The sequence below is a fragment of the Ictalurus punctatus genome, chromosome 4 (genome assembly GCF_001660625.3).
Source record: "Ictalurus punctatus breed USDA103 chromosome 4, Coco_2.0, whole genome shotgun sequence".
Lineage (NCBI taxonomy): Eukaryota > Metazoa > Chordata > Actinopteri > Siluriformes > Ictaluridae > Ictalurus > Ictalurus punctatus.
Genome location: NC_071284.1, coordinates 7,860,303 through 7,875,009, shown reverse-complemented (window position 1 = coordinate 7,875,009; position 14,707 = coordinate 7,860,303). Strand labels below are relative to the sequence as shown.

The following is a 14,707-nucleotide window of genomic DNA, read 5'->3' as shown; positions in this document are numbered from 1 at the left end:
CGATGGGTTAGCACCCCGTCCAGGGTGTGACGGGCTTGTGCCCCGAGTTCCCTGGGATAGGCTCCAGGCTCCCCTCAACCCTGTAGGATAAGCGGTACAAAAAATGGACGGATGGCTTGATTTATTTAATACAAACTTACTTGTATGCTACATTAACCTTGTAGGTCAAACACCAAAGTAGCAAATTTCTCACACCAGGCATGACTACAATTAACTCGATTTTATTTTTGTACTCTTTCTTTAAAACAGTGCACTAACACCAGTGTAGTGGCCTGCATATTTGTTCTTCTTACATCTTTGAAGTGTCAGTCATAATGTCAGTCTCTTTCTCAGAGTTTTACCTTTTGTGCTTTTGAACTTTCTCTCTGATGCAGACCCCACACGAGTACAGTCTGATGTGGATTCTAACAGACGTTGTGTCTGCCATCCTCATCACAGCTATTTTCATATTCCACTGGTTAGTTTGGATCCTTAATTACTTCTCAGTTATTTACCTGAACATTTAAGCCAGCTAACAGTGTTAGCAGTGTTAGAATGTGTACATCTGTTTTATTGCTGTTCTTTGTACTTCGTATGAGACATTATAGAGAATGATAAAGAGCTTTCTTATCAACCTTTTCTCTTGAAGGTGGCGAGAACGAGGCTTGCCATTCTGGTCAGACAGCAAGCAAGTGCACGAGAATGGCCTGTACAGCAAATTTAGAACTGGTGAGTGTCCCTATCTGTAAGAACAGCATGACTCAGGCCTTACTGCATTCCTTAATCACCTCCCATCAGCATGTGCCACACACATCTATGAATGCACAATTTGGCTTAGATGTTTTTAATGCTTTCAGTATAACGTAGCATCTTTTTATAAACACAAGGGGGGGAAATCAGTTCAACTGAATTAAGGTGAATTAACTAATGGAAGCAGTAAATGAATGATGTAATGGAAATGTGTTCCTTCCTTTAACACAGTGGTCACCAACCCTGTTCCTGGAGATTTACTTTCCTACAGGTTTCATCTAACATACTTGTTTTAGGTGATCAAGAACTTCTTAAGGAATGATTAAATGGTCAGCTGGGCACGATTATGGTTGGAGCTAAAGTCTTCAGAAAGGTAGATCTCCAGGAACAGGGGTGGTGACCACTGCTGTAGCAGATGTTGAAACTCAGAATTTGGTGTTTCATTTCATATTATTAAAAGGTCAAGAAATTTGTGAGTCCAGTCAGAGTATATCAAACAGTTAAGATTGGGTCAGTGTTCTGTCAACCCAGTGTTCAGACAACTTGCTTGTGTTTTTAACATACCTTAAATGGTCTCCATTAAATAGCCTCCAAAGTCTTTAGGGAGAAAAACAATCTGCATCTTAATATTAGTTGGATGCCCCTTCAACTATTTTTTTATCCTTTTTAAAAAAAAATCTTTTAAAATCTGTAACTTGAAATGCAGTGTGATTCATATGCAGAAAATACATGCCGGTTATTCTTCTTTTTAAGAATTACTCATCAATATTTAGCCACTTTTTTGGTTTGAAACTTCAGTCGGACCGCCTTCAATCAATTTATTCTATTAAGGAAACTGGACAAATATTTTCACAAAGGTTTTTATTTATTTATTATTATTTCTCTTTATCTGTAATTCAAATCATAAAACTAGCTAAGAATATGTAACAGTAGTTCAAGACTTTAATATCATTAACAAATGCTCCATAATATTTGGAAAAAAGATGTCAGCATACACTATACAGCCAAAGATTTGTGGACACCTGACTATCACATCCATCTGTGGTTCTTCCCCAAGCTGTTGTCACAAAGTTGGAAGCACACAATTGTATGGGATACCTTTGTATGCTGTAGCATTACAATTGCCTTTCACTGGAACTAAGAGACCAAAACCTGTTCAAGCAAGGTCGGTGTAGAAGAACTCGGGTCCCCTTTACAGAGCCCTGACCGCAACCCCACTGAACACCTTTGGGATGAACTGGAATGCCCAACATCAGTGCCTGACCTCATTAATGCTCTCGTGGCTGAATAGACACAAATCCCCACAGCCACGTTCCAAAATCTAATGGAAAGCCTTCCCAGAAGAGTGGAGGTTGTTATAACAGTAAATGAGGGACTAAATCTGGAATGGATTGTCCATATAGCACATATAGGTGTGATGGTCAGGTGTCCACAAACTTTTGGCCATGTAGTGTAGGTATTTGTAGCAGTATTTCCTCTTTTGAAATCCAACATGAACATTGTATATTTTCCCAAGAGACAAAATAAAATGCAAAATAGCCAACTCACAAAAATGTTTTTGTGGTGTAAGTATGATCCCCTTGGCCTGCATGCACACGCCTGCTTTGCTATGAGCTGAATCACTTTCTGTGTCGTAGATTCACCTGAAGTTCACTGTATTCGCTGGAACCCTCTCTTCTCTGAAGATTCACCATGGAGCGTGTTCTCAGTGGCTCAGGAACTTGCCCCTCCCCTGCATGCCCCCTTGTAATGGTGTGACCTTTCACCTCTCCCGTCCTCTGAATAACCCCACTCTGGTTTTTCTCTCCACCCTCCTTAAACCTGTTCTGGGCAGAAATGAGTGACGTGTGGTCCATCTCCAGTCTCAGTGTGCGAGGGGAGGTACGGAGTGGGCCCACCACGCCAAACCTGCCCACCATCACAGAAGAACCAAGAGAAACGAGCGTTGAGAGAAAGGACTGTTTCTCTGTTTCGACTCCATAAAGCGATCCGTCTGTCCATCGCTGACACCTGGGAGCTATATTGCCAGAACATTTTCTTTTGAGATTCAGACTAAGATTTGAACCACTACTTCATAGAGAACCAGCTGCGTATGAAGTAACCAGCATCTTCTCACTAAAACACAACAACAAAAAAACGCCAGGATTCATGAAATATTTATCATATGCTCCTTATTTAGTTCTGAAGGTATGATCAGTCTGTGCCATTATGAACACCTCTGGAAATGTACAGATTCTCATATATGAGAAGAAATGCTCTTTCAGTGCATCAGCAGATGGAAAAAATAGAAAAACTTAAAGCACTTTGTGTGATATGGATAAACATAAAAGCATATAAATATAAAACTTTTTTTGCTACATTAGAATTGTATTGCTAATGTATTATAGCTTATCAATGAATGTATCTTATCAACAACTTGAATATAAGCATGACTGCAAAATCACCACTGAGCTTCTGCTGCTTCTGCAGCACTGTCCATGTGGCCAAGAGATAAAATTACAAACCAGTATAAGTATTTAATCAACATTCAATAGTCGATACCTAATAGCTGTCAGTCAGGCAACGAAGTACCAGAATGAATCTTCCAGACTTTTCTGAAGCCTTCAGAGACAATCAGCGCTAACACTTACAGACTGAGGCTGTTTTCACAAGGATATTTTGGCTTAAAATATGTGACATTATATGCCACTGAAATGTTGTAAACTCATTCAAACATGGAGGCTTAAAAATGTAAATTCCCATGTATACTTAATGAGAGAGGGAAAAAAAAATAGCACACAACACATCCAAGAAACATGCACAGAAACACGCTTAAAAGCTTCACTGCAGCTATGGACAGAATAGTTATTCATCATTTACTAGATTTTCAGAACAATATAAAAAAAAAACACCACTTTCTTTCATTTTCTTTCCTCCAAAAAAAAGGCCGAAGCATTTCCTAGCATGCTTTACACGTTCGAAAGCATAATTCAAATATTACAACGGCTACGGAGGAAATACTTTGAGGTGGACAATGACATATACAGATGTGCGGCAAATATAAGTAAAAAACAGTGCTCTGTTAATCCCGGGGGGGGGGGGGGGGGGTTGGTATTTATTTTTGCTGGCATGGTTTGGGTCCACTTATCTGCTTAGATGGAAGAGTCACGGCTAATCAATAATACAAACTCATCCTGACTGATTGCCTTTATCCTATGATGAAACATTTCTATCCTAGTAGGAGTGGTCTCTTCCAGGATAACTCTGCCCCATCCACTGGGCACAAAGGCTCACTGAATCATTTGATCCGTATGAAATCGTATATATTATGTATCGCCACCATTATCAAAACACTAAATGAGGGAATATCTTTTGGAAGAATGGTATTCATCTCTCCAGTTCACTGAAACTGGCCAGTTGAAGATTAGAAAAAGATCAGGAGACATGTACAGTCTGTCTAGTTTCAGTGAGCCTGTGTCCACTGTAGCCTCAGGCTGACAGAAGTGGGACCTGATGTGTTTTCTTTTTGCTGTGGAAGCCCATCCTCTTCAAGTTTCGATGTGTTGTGCTTTCTGAGATGCTTTTCTTCTCACCACAGTTGTAAAGAGTGGGTATTTGAGTAGCCTTTCTGGAAGCCTGGCTATTCTCTGGTAAACACTTTCATTAAGGTGTTTCTGCCAACAGAACTGGAAAGGTTTTTGTTTGTTTGTTTTGTTTTTTTGCACGGTTCCATGTAAACACTAGAGATTGTTGTGTGTGAAAATCCAAGGAGATCAGCCGTTTCTGAAACATATGATTTGGTGCTTATTGTATAACATATTGACACAAAAAGTCCTTGTGAATGCAGCCTAATACCAGAAGAGCAGACAATCTGTATTTACATAAACAGTTAGGGAAAGATGAATACAGTCTGTCTTGCAAAATTTGCAGTTATGAGATGTCCGTGGTCTGGAGGTCCAACACAAACCACAACTGCAAATCATTGAGTAATAAATGTAAAGAAAAAGTAGACATAGTGTAGAATTATTGTAGCTGTAGGGTAACATGAAACAGTTTACACTAAGCACTTTCATAAGTAAGCTGATACAGTAAACACACAACAGCCAACAGTGAGGAACGAATCGTGTGCATTCTGTGTCACGCTACATTCAAAACATTCCTAGTAGATTGTAATAAATAATGCAGCCTTTGCACCTATAAATGGCTTGTATTTATTTCATTTTAATACATCTTAATATATTTATTTTGCTATAAATATGACTAATGAAATTAAATAAAAGGTGTTCTGAATAAGAAAGGGCTTTTTTCGTTGCTGTACATATTTGTCTTTTTTTGTTTGTTTTCATCATAAGCAAAGCAACTCTCGAGTACAACCGATTTGTTTCATGGACATTCCACAACATTAAATGTAACTATAAATGGATAAAAAAAAAAGTATGATGTTCTTGTTTAATAAATAAGAAATGTAATCACTGCCGGAGTATAATTTTTGAAGATAAATGTTTATTTTGAAACTGATGTGTGCAACATGTGCTAAAAAGGAGGGGGCTGGAGCAATTTAGGACTAATAACGATGTGGCAAGTTGAAGTAAGAAGGTGATGTGAAACAGGTGATGCAATCGTCTAATCATAGTATATAATGAGCCTCCAAAAAAGGCCTAGTCCTTCAAGAGCAAGGATGGGTCGAGGCTCACCAATATGCCAACAGATGTGTCAGTGGATAATCCAACACTTCGAGAACAACATTCCCCAAAATGACAAATGAGTAGGGTTTTGGGCGTTTCACCTTCTACAGTGCACAATATAATTAAAAGATTCAAGGAATCCAGACAAATCTCCACTTCTGAATGATCTCCGAGCCCTCAAACGTCAATGTCTTAAAACCCGTCATCAGTCTGTAATGGATATCATGACATGGGCTCGGGAATACTTTGGTAAACCTTTTGTCAGTCAACCCCATTCGCCGCTGCATCCACAGACGCAAGTTAAGGCTTTACTATGCAAAGCAGAAGCCATATGTCTACATTGTCCAGAAGCGCCGCCGACTTTTCTGGGCTCGGTCTCATCTGAGCTGGACAGTAGCACAGTGGAATCGTGTTTTGTGGTCTGACGAGTCAACATTTCAAATAGTTTTTGGACAAAACAGCCATCGTGTTCTCCGGGCCGAAGAGGAAAAGGACCATCCAAGCTGTTATCAGCGTCAGGTCCAAAAACCAGCGTCTGTCATGGTATGGGGCGTGTCAGTGCCCATGGCATGGGTAACATGCACATTAGTGAGGGCATCATTAATACAAAAAGATATGTACACATTTTGGAGCAACATATGCTGCCATCCAGAACAGGACAACGCCAAACCACATTGTACCCGGATTACAAGCCCATGGATGCATAAGCAGAGAGTGCAGGTGCTAGCACGGCCTGCCTGCAATCCTGACCGGTCTCCGATTGAGAATGTGTGGTGTATTATGAAGCGCACAATAAGGCAACGAAGGCCCTGTACAGTTGTGCACTTGAAGAAATGCATAAGCAATGAATGGGGGAAAATTCCTTTTGCTAAACTTAACCAGCTGGTGTCTTCACTCAGCGCCCAAACACTTAAGTGTTATTAAAAGAAAAGGTGATGTTACACAGTGGTAAACAGTCGACAGTCCCAATTTTTTTGGAGTGTGTTGCAGTCATCAGATTAGAAATGAGTGTAAATTTTCAAAAATAAATTAAATTCACAAAGTAAAACATCAAATAATGTGTTAGTAATGTGTTTTCAATATAGTACAGGGTGAACTGAATTTTCAAAAGACTCTTTTTGTTTTTTGCATTTTCCATACTGTCCCAACTTTTTTGGAATTGGGCTTGTAAAAAAAAAAAAACAACACACAGTGCTGCTTATTATAAAGATACAGCACTATAAAACCAAGAAGGATGAAAACACTCTCCTGTGTTCAGTTTCCATGTAAACATAAAGCTCAAGCTTCGAAAGTATGTTAAGCCAGATGCAAAAAAATAAGTTCTGGCCTTCAGAAAGTAGGTCCAACCTTCCCCCTTGCAAAGATGCTTATTTTGGAATAAGGCCATGAGTTGTACGACAACATTCCCTTGCGGTGAACCCTGTGAATCTGTCCATTTCTATATCTGCATAAATATGGTTATGATTTTAACATCTCCAAAAAGTAGGGGGGTTTGTTTAAAGTCTTCTAGCATGTTTCAAGCATCTGGAAATAATTTGTGTACGTGATCATTAAATAAACTGCAACAGTTTATATGTTTACAAATTGTTGAAAGCGGTTTTGCAGTTATCTATGGAACAGGATTTTCCCTGTTGAGTACTCGGTAAACCCTCCTGATGGATTACGGCTGCTTTGGCTAAAATACTGTACTAGCTAATGTCATTGGAAGCAACAACATGAGGAAGCGAGGAGTGCTGATAGTCTCCTGAGGTTGTAATGTAATATTTCTGTGGTAAATTGACATTAACATTCAACTGTTTGTTGACAGGTTTTTTGTTTTTTTTTAGGGAAACAGTCATGAACAACATGCTTATATTTTGTCTAATCATTCTTCAAATGAATGATGTCTTCCAGTAACGAATTACAACTACTCACGTTACTGTAGTTAAGTCGTTTTTGGGGGGTACTTGTACTTTTATGTGTATATTTTTAAGTCTGTAATTTTTCTTGTACTTTAGTACAAATTAAGTTAAGTAATATATAAAATCTTTAAAAATCACAATTTGTTACTTGGTACGCGTGCAATTTGAACAACAGAGTAAATACAGAGGTTTTAAATACAGATGGTTCAAAAAATGTCCAAATATTTATGGACCTGACTGTAGTTGTACCTCGCAGTATATTTTAATAAAGGTGTATTCAGATTTGAGTTAAGCACATATAGTAAGGATTTAAAGCAGACATTGTGTACTTCAGTATTCATGCATCAAACACAAACATGGATTTTATGAAAATCAGTAGTGTGTCATTTTTGTTCACTCAAATGAGAGCAGTATTTACTCTCAAAAGTAGATACTGCTTAAGCTTCATTCTTTTCACCACTGCACTTCAAAATAATACAGTCCGCTCCGTTGTTAGTACACCATTCTTTTTCATGAAATTCCGAATTGTTGTCTTGGCTAATGCTTATGCAATGCCTCTGATAGATTTTTCCCTCTTTTCTCAGCTTCAAAATGGCTTGCTTTTCTCCCATAGACAGCTATCTGATCTTCATGTTGGTTTACCCAACAAATACAGTGTTCAGAGGTGAAACCTACGGCTCAAACCAAGAGTAGACATTCAGAGCTATTATTTCTTTAAACGATCAATTTAACAGGCCACACCTGAGCAACAAGAAAAACCTATCAGTCACATGTTCCAGTATTTTTGATCACTTGAAGTTGTTTAACAAATCTATATGTAAATATGAGGAAATGAAAGCTGAAATTCTGATCTGTCGTTTCATTTTCATCTTTTGATCTCAAACCCAAATATTTTCAATGTATAGTGAGGACAAGAGAATTGGCCTTGCTGTTCTAACTGTATGTGCTGGTTCTATGTGTTATTTTAAACTGCTGAATAAGTAGGGTAATAAGCATATTGTTAAATGGAACCAAATTTGCAGTTATTAATGTGATAATTACTACTAGTACTATTCATGCGGCAATATATTGCCAATATTACATTTAACAGCAAAGAAGAAAAATACTTCTTCAGTCTGCATTTTCGATCCTAAATTCTTTCAGGTTTAAGGGCAAACACTTGTGTTTTAAAGGTGGTGGTCTAGACGCTATTGCAAAACCCAGTCTCTTGACATTTCTACTCAAAGACCTGGCAACATTGGAGGCATGAACTACACACAGGGTTTTGTTTCGTTTTTTTAATCTAAATGTGGCATTCATGAAATCAATTTAAGCAGCTACATAACTCGACTCTGAATATGAGGACCTTTCCCTGTGTAAATATTGACATAACTTTTGAACTCCATTGGTCAACACTAAACATGAACCTGAATAGTCGCTGAGAAAACCTTTGCTCAGGCCGTGACTGTACTATAGACAGATGGGATTCTTCTGAAACCATTTCTTTGTTTTAGACTCACAAGTGCCAAACCAAGAAAACCTACATTTTAAATGTTAACGTTCAAACCTATAAACACATATTTTACATAGATTCACCTTAAATATGAACAAGCAAAAAAAAAAAAGTTAAGGATTTCATAATCACTGATACAAAATTGTTTCCAGAGTCCCAGTTAGTTTACAGAATTTAATTCCATCCATTTTCTGTACCGCTTATCCTCACTGGGAGGCCCAGGGGACTCGGGGTACAAGGTGGGGGGCATCCTGGACAGGGTGCAAACCCATCACAGGGCACAATCGCACACACACTCACACACCCATTCACACTACAGACAGTTTGGAAATGAAAATCAATGCCCTGTACATTGTAGATTCTTTTTTTCTCTAAACAGACTGTAGAGTGTGCTTACCCAGGAGTACTAAAACATACGGTACCACTGAGGACTCAGAACTCACAATTATAGCTTTGATGCCTATTTCTGTGGGCTTGAGATGGTTTCTGTTGTTTGTAAAGACTATAGTAATATTTTGTTGCAATATGAACAGCTCATCCTGATGCCTGATGGCTATTTTGCAGAGCAGCACTTACTATAACTTCAGCTAAAAGTAACAAAAACTGTTCATATGAGATGAATATAAGCATCTGACAATATTTACAAATAAAGGCATCACTATAACTATGGTCAGTATGGAAATACATAAACAATTACTATTTCTCACTGAATAGTAATAAGTATAACAGTATACAAGTACTAAAGTCTGGTAGCCACTGCAGGTCACTTGTATCCTGCTTCAGTGAATTTACACAAATTGCATACACAAGAGAACAGCAATCTTGCAATGCCTCAGGAGCATCATAGTTTGTCTTTCTGGATCAGATTCAGTATTTGAGAGGCGGGAGGTGAGCAGATTTGACCCACAGAGCCCAGCCAGGTCCGGTCAGAGGTAGTCATCCTCACTGGAGAGGGATGAAACGGCATCATCAGGGTAAACGGAGCCCTGAGAGCTGTTAGAGGGACTGCGGCTCATCCTCCACAGCTGCCAGGCGAAGGTCCGGCTCCAGCTGCACGGCTGACCCACACCCCGGAGCACGCGCACCAGCTCAGCCGCCTCCCGCCAGTAAGATGTTCACCTGCTGTGTCCACGCGAGCTCCGCTGCTTGCTCATAGTGGTCAGCATCTGACTGATATAGGAGGTCAGCAGGTCATCCATTTTGTAGCCCTGTTTGTGAAAAGAGGAGAACAAGATTCACAACTTAGAAAAGAAAGTGTTTATTTGTTATTTGGCAATGTGCATGTTCACGGCTATACAAAACATGGAAGTTATAATTAGTTCAAAATATAAGAATTTATTTAAATGTACAAGTTTGTTAGCATGCAAGTAAGCAACTGTTTATTTGTTCACAAACTGAGACGCATGTATGAACAGTACACGTGGCTTGTGTGGGTTTCCTTGGAATTAACACAAGATAGTATGATAGTATATTTAGTTAAGTTCAGGGCTGTCTGTGCAGGCCACTCGAGTTTATCCACAATTCAGCATGAGGACATTCAACAGCCTCATTTGTTCTGTGGAATCCAAACATCAGCGTAGTATCTACTGACCAGAGATGTTTCACAAAGCAGCTTGCTTCCTCGCACCAGGTTGCCGATGGTAATGTGGAAGTAGGTGTTTCCACTGCTCCAGTTGGAGATCTTTGTAAAGGGGTGAGTGGTTAAAATATCCTGGAAAAGGAAAGACAGCAATAAATAAACGAATCATAAGTACATTGGTTTGATTTGATTGAACCCATGTATATTCAAACACTGATGTGGAAGAAACAAATTCATGCAAATTCTGTGAAACACCTTGGTTTTGGGGTCTATGAGACTGACTCCATGCTTGTTGATGGCTATTAGTAGGATTTCAGGAAAATTTGGCTCAGTAGTTTGCTGCAAAAAGAAAAAAAGAATCACAGTGGGTTGTGAGAGTGATCAATTCTGTATATACTGTACAGTCTATAGCTGCTGGGAATGGAGTTTTATTATTACCTTCACTTCAAAGAAAGCTGATCCAAAAGTGGCCCACTTGTAAATGATCTTTAGAAACGTCAGCTTGGCTTCTTCCCTCGACTTGCCCGCGTGCTTGTTGAAGTACGCCACAATCGACTGCGTCAAACCGAATAACGTTGAAGGTACAATATTGCAGATGGAATAAAATAAAACTGATTGGGATAGGTTACAGATATATTATACAGCAAATATCACAAACTCACTCGTTTCCAGTCATCAGGAGAGAGCTGGCGAATCAGGTCCTGCGGGATCAGCTCTTTCAACATTTTAGGGATGCTGGGAAAGTACGATTTGTCGTCCTCATATTTGACTCTGTAGATTAGAGCTGCCAGCTGAAAGACTTCCTCTCTGGAGCATTTGTGGTAACCACGAAGGTATTTAGGAAGCTCCTGGATACAGAAGGAAGTTAGGAGCAATACATGCAGATGTGTAAAACACGAAACGAAACAAATTCCATATCAACAGTATTACAGTAAATGTGTTCATTTCATAGGTCATTGTTTGGATAAAGACCTACAGTATTTGCAAGGTCTTCATTTCTTAATGTGATGCATTTTGTCTCGTTTATGATCAAATGCACACATACAAGTGAGTTCCTTTCCTACAAACCTGAACGGTTGCATCAGACATGGTGATATGGTCATTAAGTAAGGAATAACACGCTTTTGGACATGCTGTTTCAGGAAAAGAATCAGCAAAAGGGGTAATGTGTGTACTTTGCGGCCCAGCACAGTAGATTATGTTCTTGTAACAGCACGTCCCGAAGTGTTTTAGTAAGGGATAATCCACGGCTAGGTGTGCATTACACGATGCAGGACGTGGAGGCAGAGAACCACCCAACGAGAAGCGGGTGGTTAAAATCGTGTAACGCGCACCAAGCCGTGGATCATCCCTCTTATATCCCTCTTGTCGTAGCACTGACAAGTTAAAGCTGTCACTGATGTTTGCAGTGCAAAATTTGATTGAAAGGATAAAAATAGGGGTTAAATTTCGTTATTTGTTTTATATACGGCTCGTTAGATCTAAATCATACACAGCTAAAATAGTAAGATAATAATCGTAGTAAGATAATAATAGTAATTAATAAGATTAAATTTATTTGAATGAATTATAATAAATTGTTTTAGAGAGCGAGAGGAAGAAAAGAGAGATTGTGTGTGTGTGTGTGTGTGTGTGTGTGTGTGTGTGTGTGTGTGTGTGTGTGAATTATCCGTGTCTGTGCTGCGCCTCTACTAATAATCGAGCATGAGTATGCAAGTACTGTATGCAACTGTAACTGTATGTTACTATGGTTACTATTGTTTATAGGCAGCGCATTAATTTAGAACAGCGATTAAACTGACTGGAACTACCTGTGCATTATTCGGTTTGAATGTACACCTTCCAGCCAATCAGAATCGAGTATTCTGACAGACCATGGTATAATTCCTCTTACTCCACAGCAATTTGCCTACGCTAACAATTTTTTATCTATTAAAGAACGGCATTTTGTGAGTTTGATCCATTTATAGTTATGTTTCTTGTGGTTGTTATTGATTTAACTCACCTGGTAGTAATGAAAAATAGAGTCTGCGAAAGAGTCCTTTCCAGGCATTGTGTTCGTCCATAACTTCTTCATGAAGAACACCTGGTAGGTCAGTGAAGGCACTATACCTGTTAAACAAGAGGAGTTTTCTTTGATGATTTCAACCAGACATAAAATGCAGATGTGTTACCAAATTTTGGTGAGTCCTATACTAAACACTAAACAATGACTTGAGTAAGGATTTTGTAAGTCGTGCTTCGACTGTTACCATCTTTAGGAGGTCTGGCTTTCTTGATCCAATCAGTAAGATGGCGGACAAAATCAAAGAAGAAATCACCGTCTGGAACACTTATCACCTGTAAAACATAAAAATAATATAAAAAACAGACATGCTGTTATTCTATGATTGTTGAAGTGAAATTCCGTGCAAACTGCACACTGCAGCATGACAACTGGAATCTGAGTACATCTGTAACAGAGCTCTGTTTAGAGAATAGCTGATATTACCTTATCAGAGATCTTTACAAACAGACTGAAACCATCTGGAGTCTTGAGCAACAGCCTGCCGGAGATGTTCAGACAAAAGTCTTTTGCTTTCGTGCTGGACTCGACCTCGAAAGCCTGAGAGACAGAAACAGAGATTGACCTTTAATCAAATTTCACACTCACGCTGGGTCACACCAGCCCTGATCTCATTTCAGGCTGAAAAAACAAAGTAGTCTCTAAACGAATAATGAAAGAATGAGTCTTATGTCTTCAAGAATTTTTCAGATTATAAATAAAAATAATAATAACCTTATATTTGGTTTATTGTAAACTTCTAACAGGAAATACTAGATACTATATTTTAAGATATTCTCACTTGCTAAGATGTATGTTACTGTACATGCACAGACGATGTGGTCTAGCTGTTTGTAGGAATTCTTTTCACCAGCATCTTACTTAGCTTGAAAAATTATTTTCAGGATAATTTCAGGAATACAAAGCGAAACAGACAAAACTGAGCAAAATACAGCACATAAGCTGTTATACATAATTAACTGTTATGCAATGCTAGCACAGTATATAGTTACCTCATAATTAAACACAAAATGATGATGCTAGGAAGCATAATGTATGCTACACCACCAAAGGCGTTATCTTGAGGACAAAGATCGTAGCTACATAAAGTCACCGCAATCAGACATTCAAGCACTTGCATATCTTCCACAGTCTGTGCTAATGCAGAATTTAGCTCTTCATACTTACGTTTATTCATATTAGCCACTTTTTAGCCTAGTTAATTGAACTTTTGGGTGAGTATAACAAGGGAATGAGCAAGCACATTGGAGATCTATATGTTATTTGTACTGTAGAGAAAATAAAGAACATAGAGCTGTTTAGTGGAATAAATAACCATTAACACCTTGGATGCGGATGTAAACATTTAGACTGTGTATGAGTGCTGTTAAAAATAACTGACTGCTACTCGACTTTGCTTGCAGTACCTCATCTGTGTCGTCTGGGAAGTACACTTTGTGAAAGATCTGTGTGGTCTTGTGCTGAATCGCCTCCACTTCAACCAGGTGAGGAGGATACTTCCTAGAGCCATTCCTGTTATAGAATACAGAACAAAATATTCATGTCAAAGTGAAATTATGTTATATATGTTATATGAAACTTGACAGGACATGCTAGTATAAGAACATAATCAGTAACAGTGTGGGGTGATGCGTGATTGTTACCACCCCAAAGTTGATTTTCAGTAACATCATGTAGTGTTTTATTTCTCTTATACCACAGTAATTTGATAATACTAAATATAAATTATTATTTTTTATTTCCATTTACCCATTTATAGGTACATTTAATGTTGTAGAATGTCCATGAAACAAGTTAAATCTTACTACTTACTTACTAAATCTTGTTATGACTAATGTTATAGCAGCTATAAGCAGTCCTTCCATCATCAGTTTAACTTTTTCTCTCTCGTTATAAGAGAGAACGTTAATAAGACAAAAAGTGCACATTGTGATGTCACAGATAAACCAAAAATCATCCCATCCTGGAGACTGTGTTTTGTCAGTGTGGCGGTGGGGGCGTGGTCAAGCCTCAGCTAGGAACAGAGAGGAGGCAAGTCAAACCGGCAGGTAACGCGTGATGATACTCACCTGTGTTGTATTAGCTCAAATTTATTTGTGTGTTTCTGTTTCTGCCATAACAAGCCAGAGAGAGAAAGAGAGATAGAGATAGACAGAGAGATAGACAGAGAGATATGAGCAACACCGTGTGTGAGCGTGTGTCTTAGGAATAAAATAAAATCGCAGAAAAGAGAAAGTAAAATTGAAAGTGAATAAAGAGTCTCCCATTTCTCATTAC

At 38.6% G+C, this 14,707-nt stretch overlaps 2 protein-coding genes across 7 annotated transcripts in view; one reads left to right on the top strand and one right to left on the bottom strand.

The window, feature by feature from the left end:
• The window catches only part of gdpd4a (glycerophosphodiester phosphodiesterase domain containing 4a), a 33,394-nt gene extending 28,389 nt beyond the window's left edge, over positions 1-5,005 (top strand). For 5 of the 6 annotated variants that reach the window (XM_017466705.3, XM_017466704.3, XM_017466706.3 and 2 more), the window contains 3 exons: positions 375-457; positions 629-708; positions 2,564-5,005. In XM_017466705.3, coding sequence (XP_017322194.1) covers positions 375-457; positions 629-708; positions 2,564-2,712 — 312 coding nt within the window. In that variant the 3' untranslated portion in view covers positions 2,713-5,005. Of the gene's footprint in view, positions 1-374; positions 458-628; positions 709-2,366 lie in introns of all 6 variants that reach the window. The other variant, XM_017466707.3, reaches the window with a different exon arrangement.
• Positions 5,006-8,556: 3,551 nt separating this feature from the next.
• The window catches only part of myo7aa (myosin VIIAa), a 47,352-nt gene continuing 41,201 nt past the window's right edge, over positions 8,557-14,707 (bottom strand). Inside the window, exons 41-49 of the mRNA XM_053677885.1 lie at positions 13,837-13,942; positions 12,857-12,970; positions 12,618-12,705; positions 12,371-12,477; positions 11,028-11,213; positions 10,804-10,920; positions 10,621-10,704; positions 10,378-10,497; positions 8,557-9,994 (exon numbers count right to left, since the gene is read on the bottom strand). Of these exons, the coding sequence (XP_053533860.1) occupies positions 9,902-9,994; positions 10,378-10,497; positions 10,621-10,704; positions 10,804-10,920; positions 11,028-11,213; positions 12,371-12,477; positions 12,618-12,705; positions 12,857-12,970; positions 13,837-13,942 (1,015 nt within the window). The 3' untranslated portion in view covers positions 8,557-9,901. The remainder of the gene's footprint in view (positions 9,995-10,377; positions 10,498-10,620; positions 10,705-10,803; positions 10,921-11,027; positions 11,214-12,370; positions 12,478-12,617; positions 12,706-12,856; positions 12,971-13,836; positions 13,943-14,707) is intronic.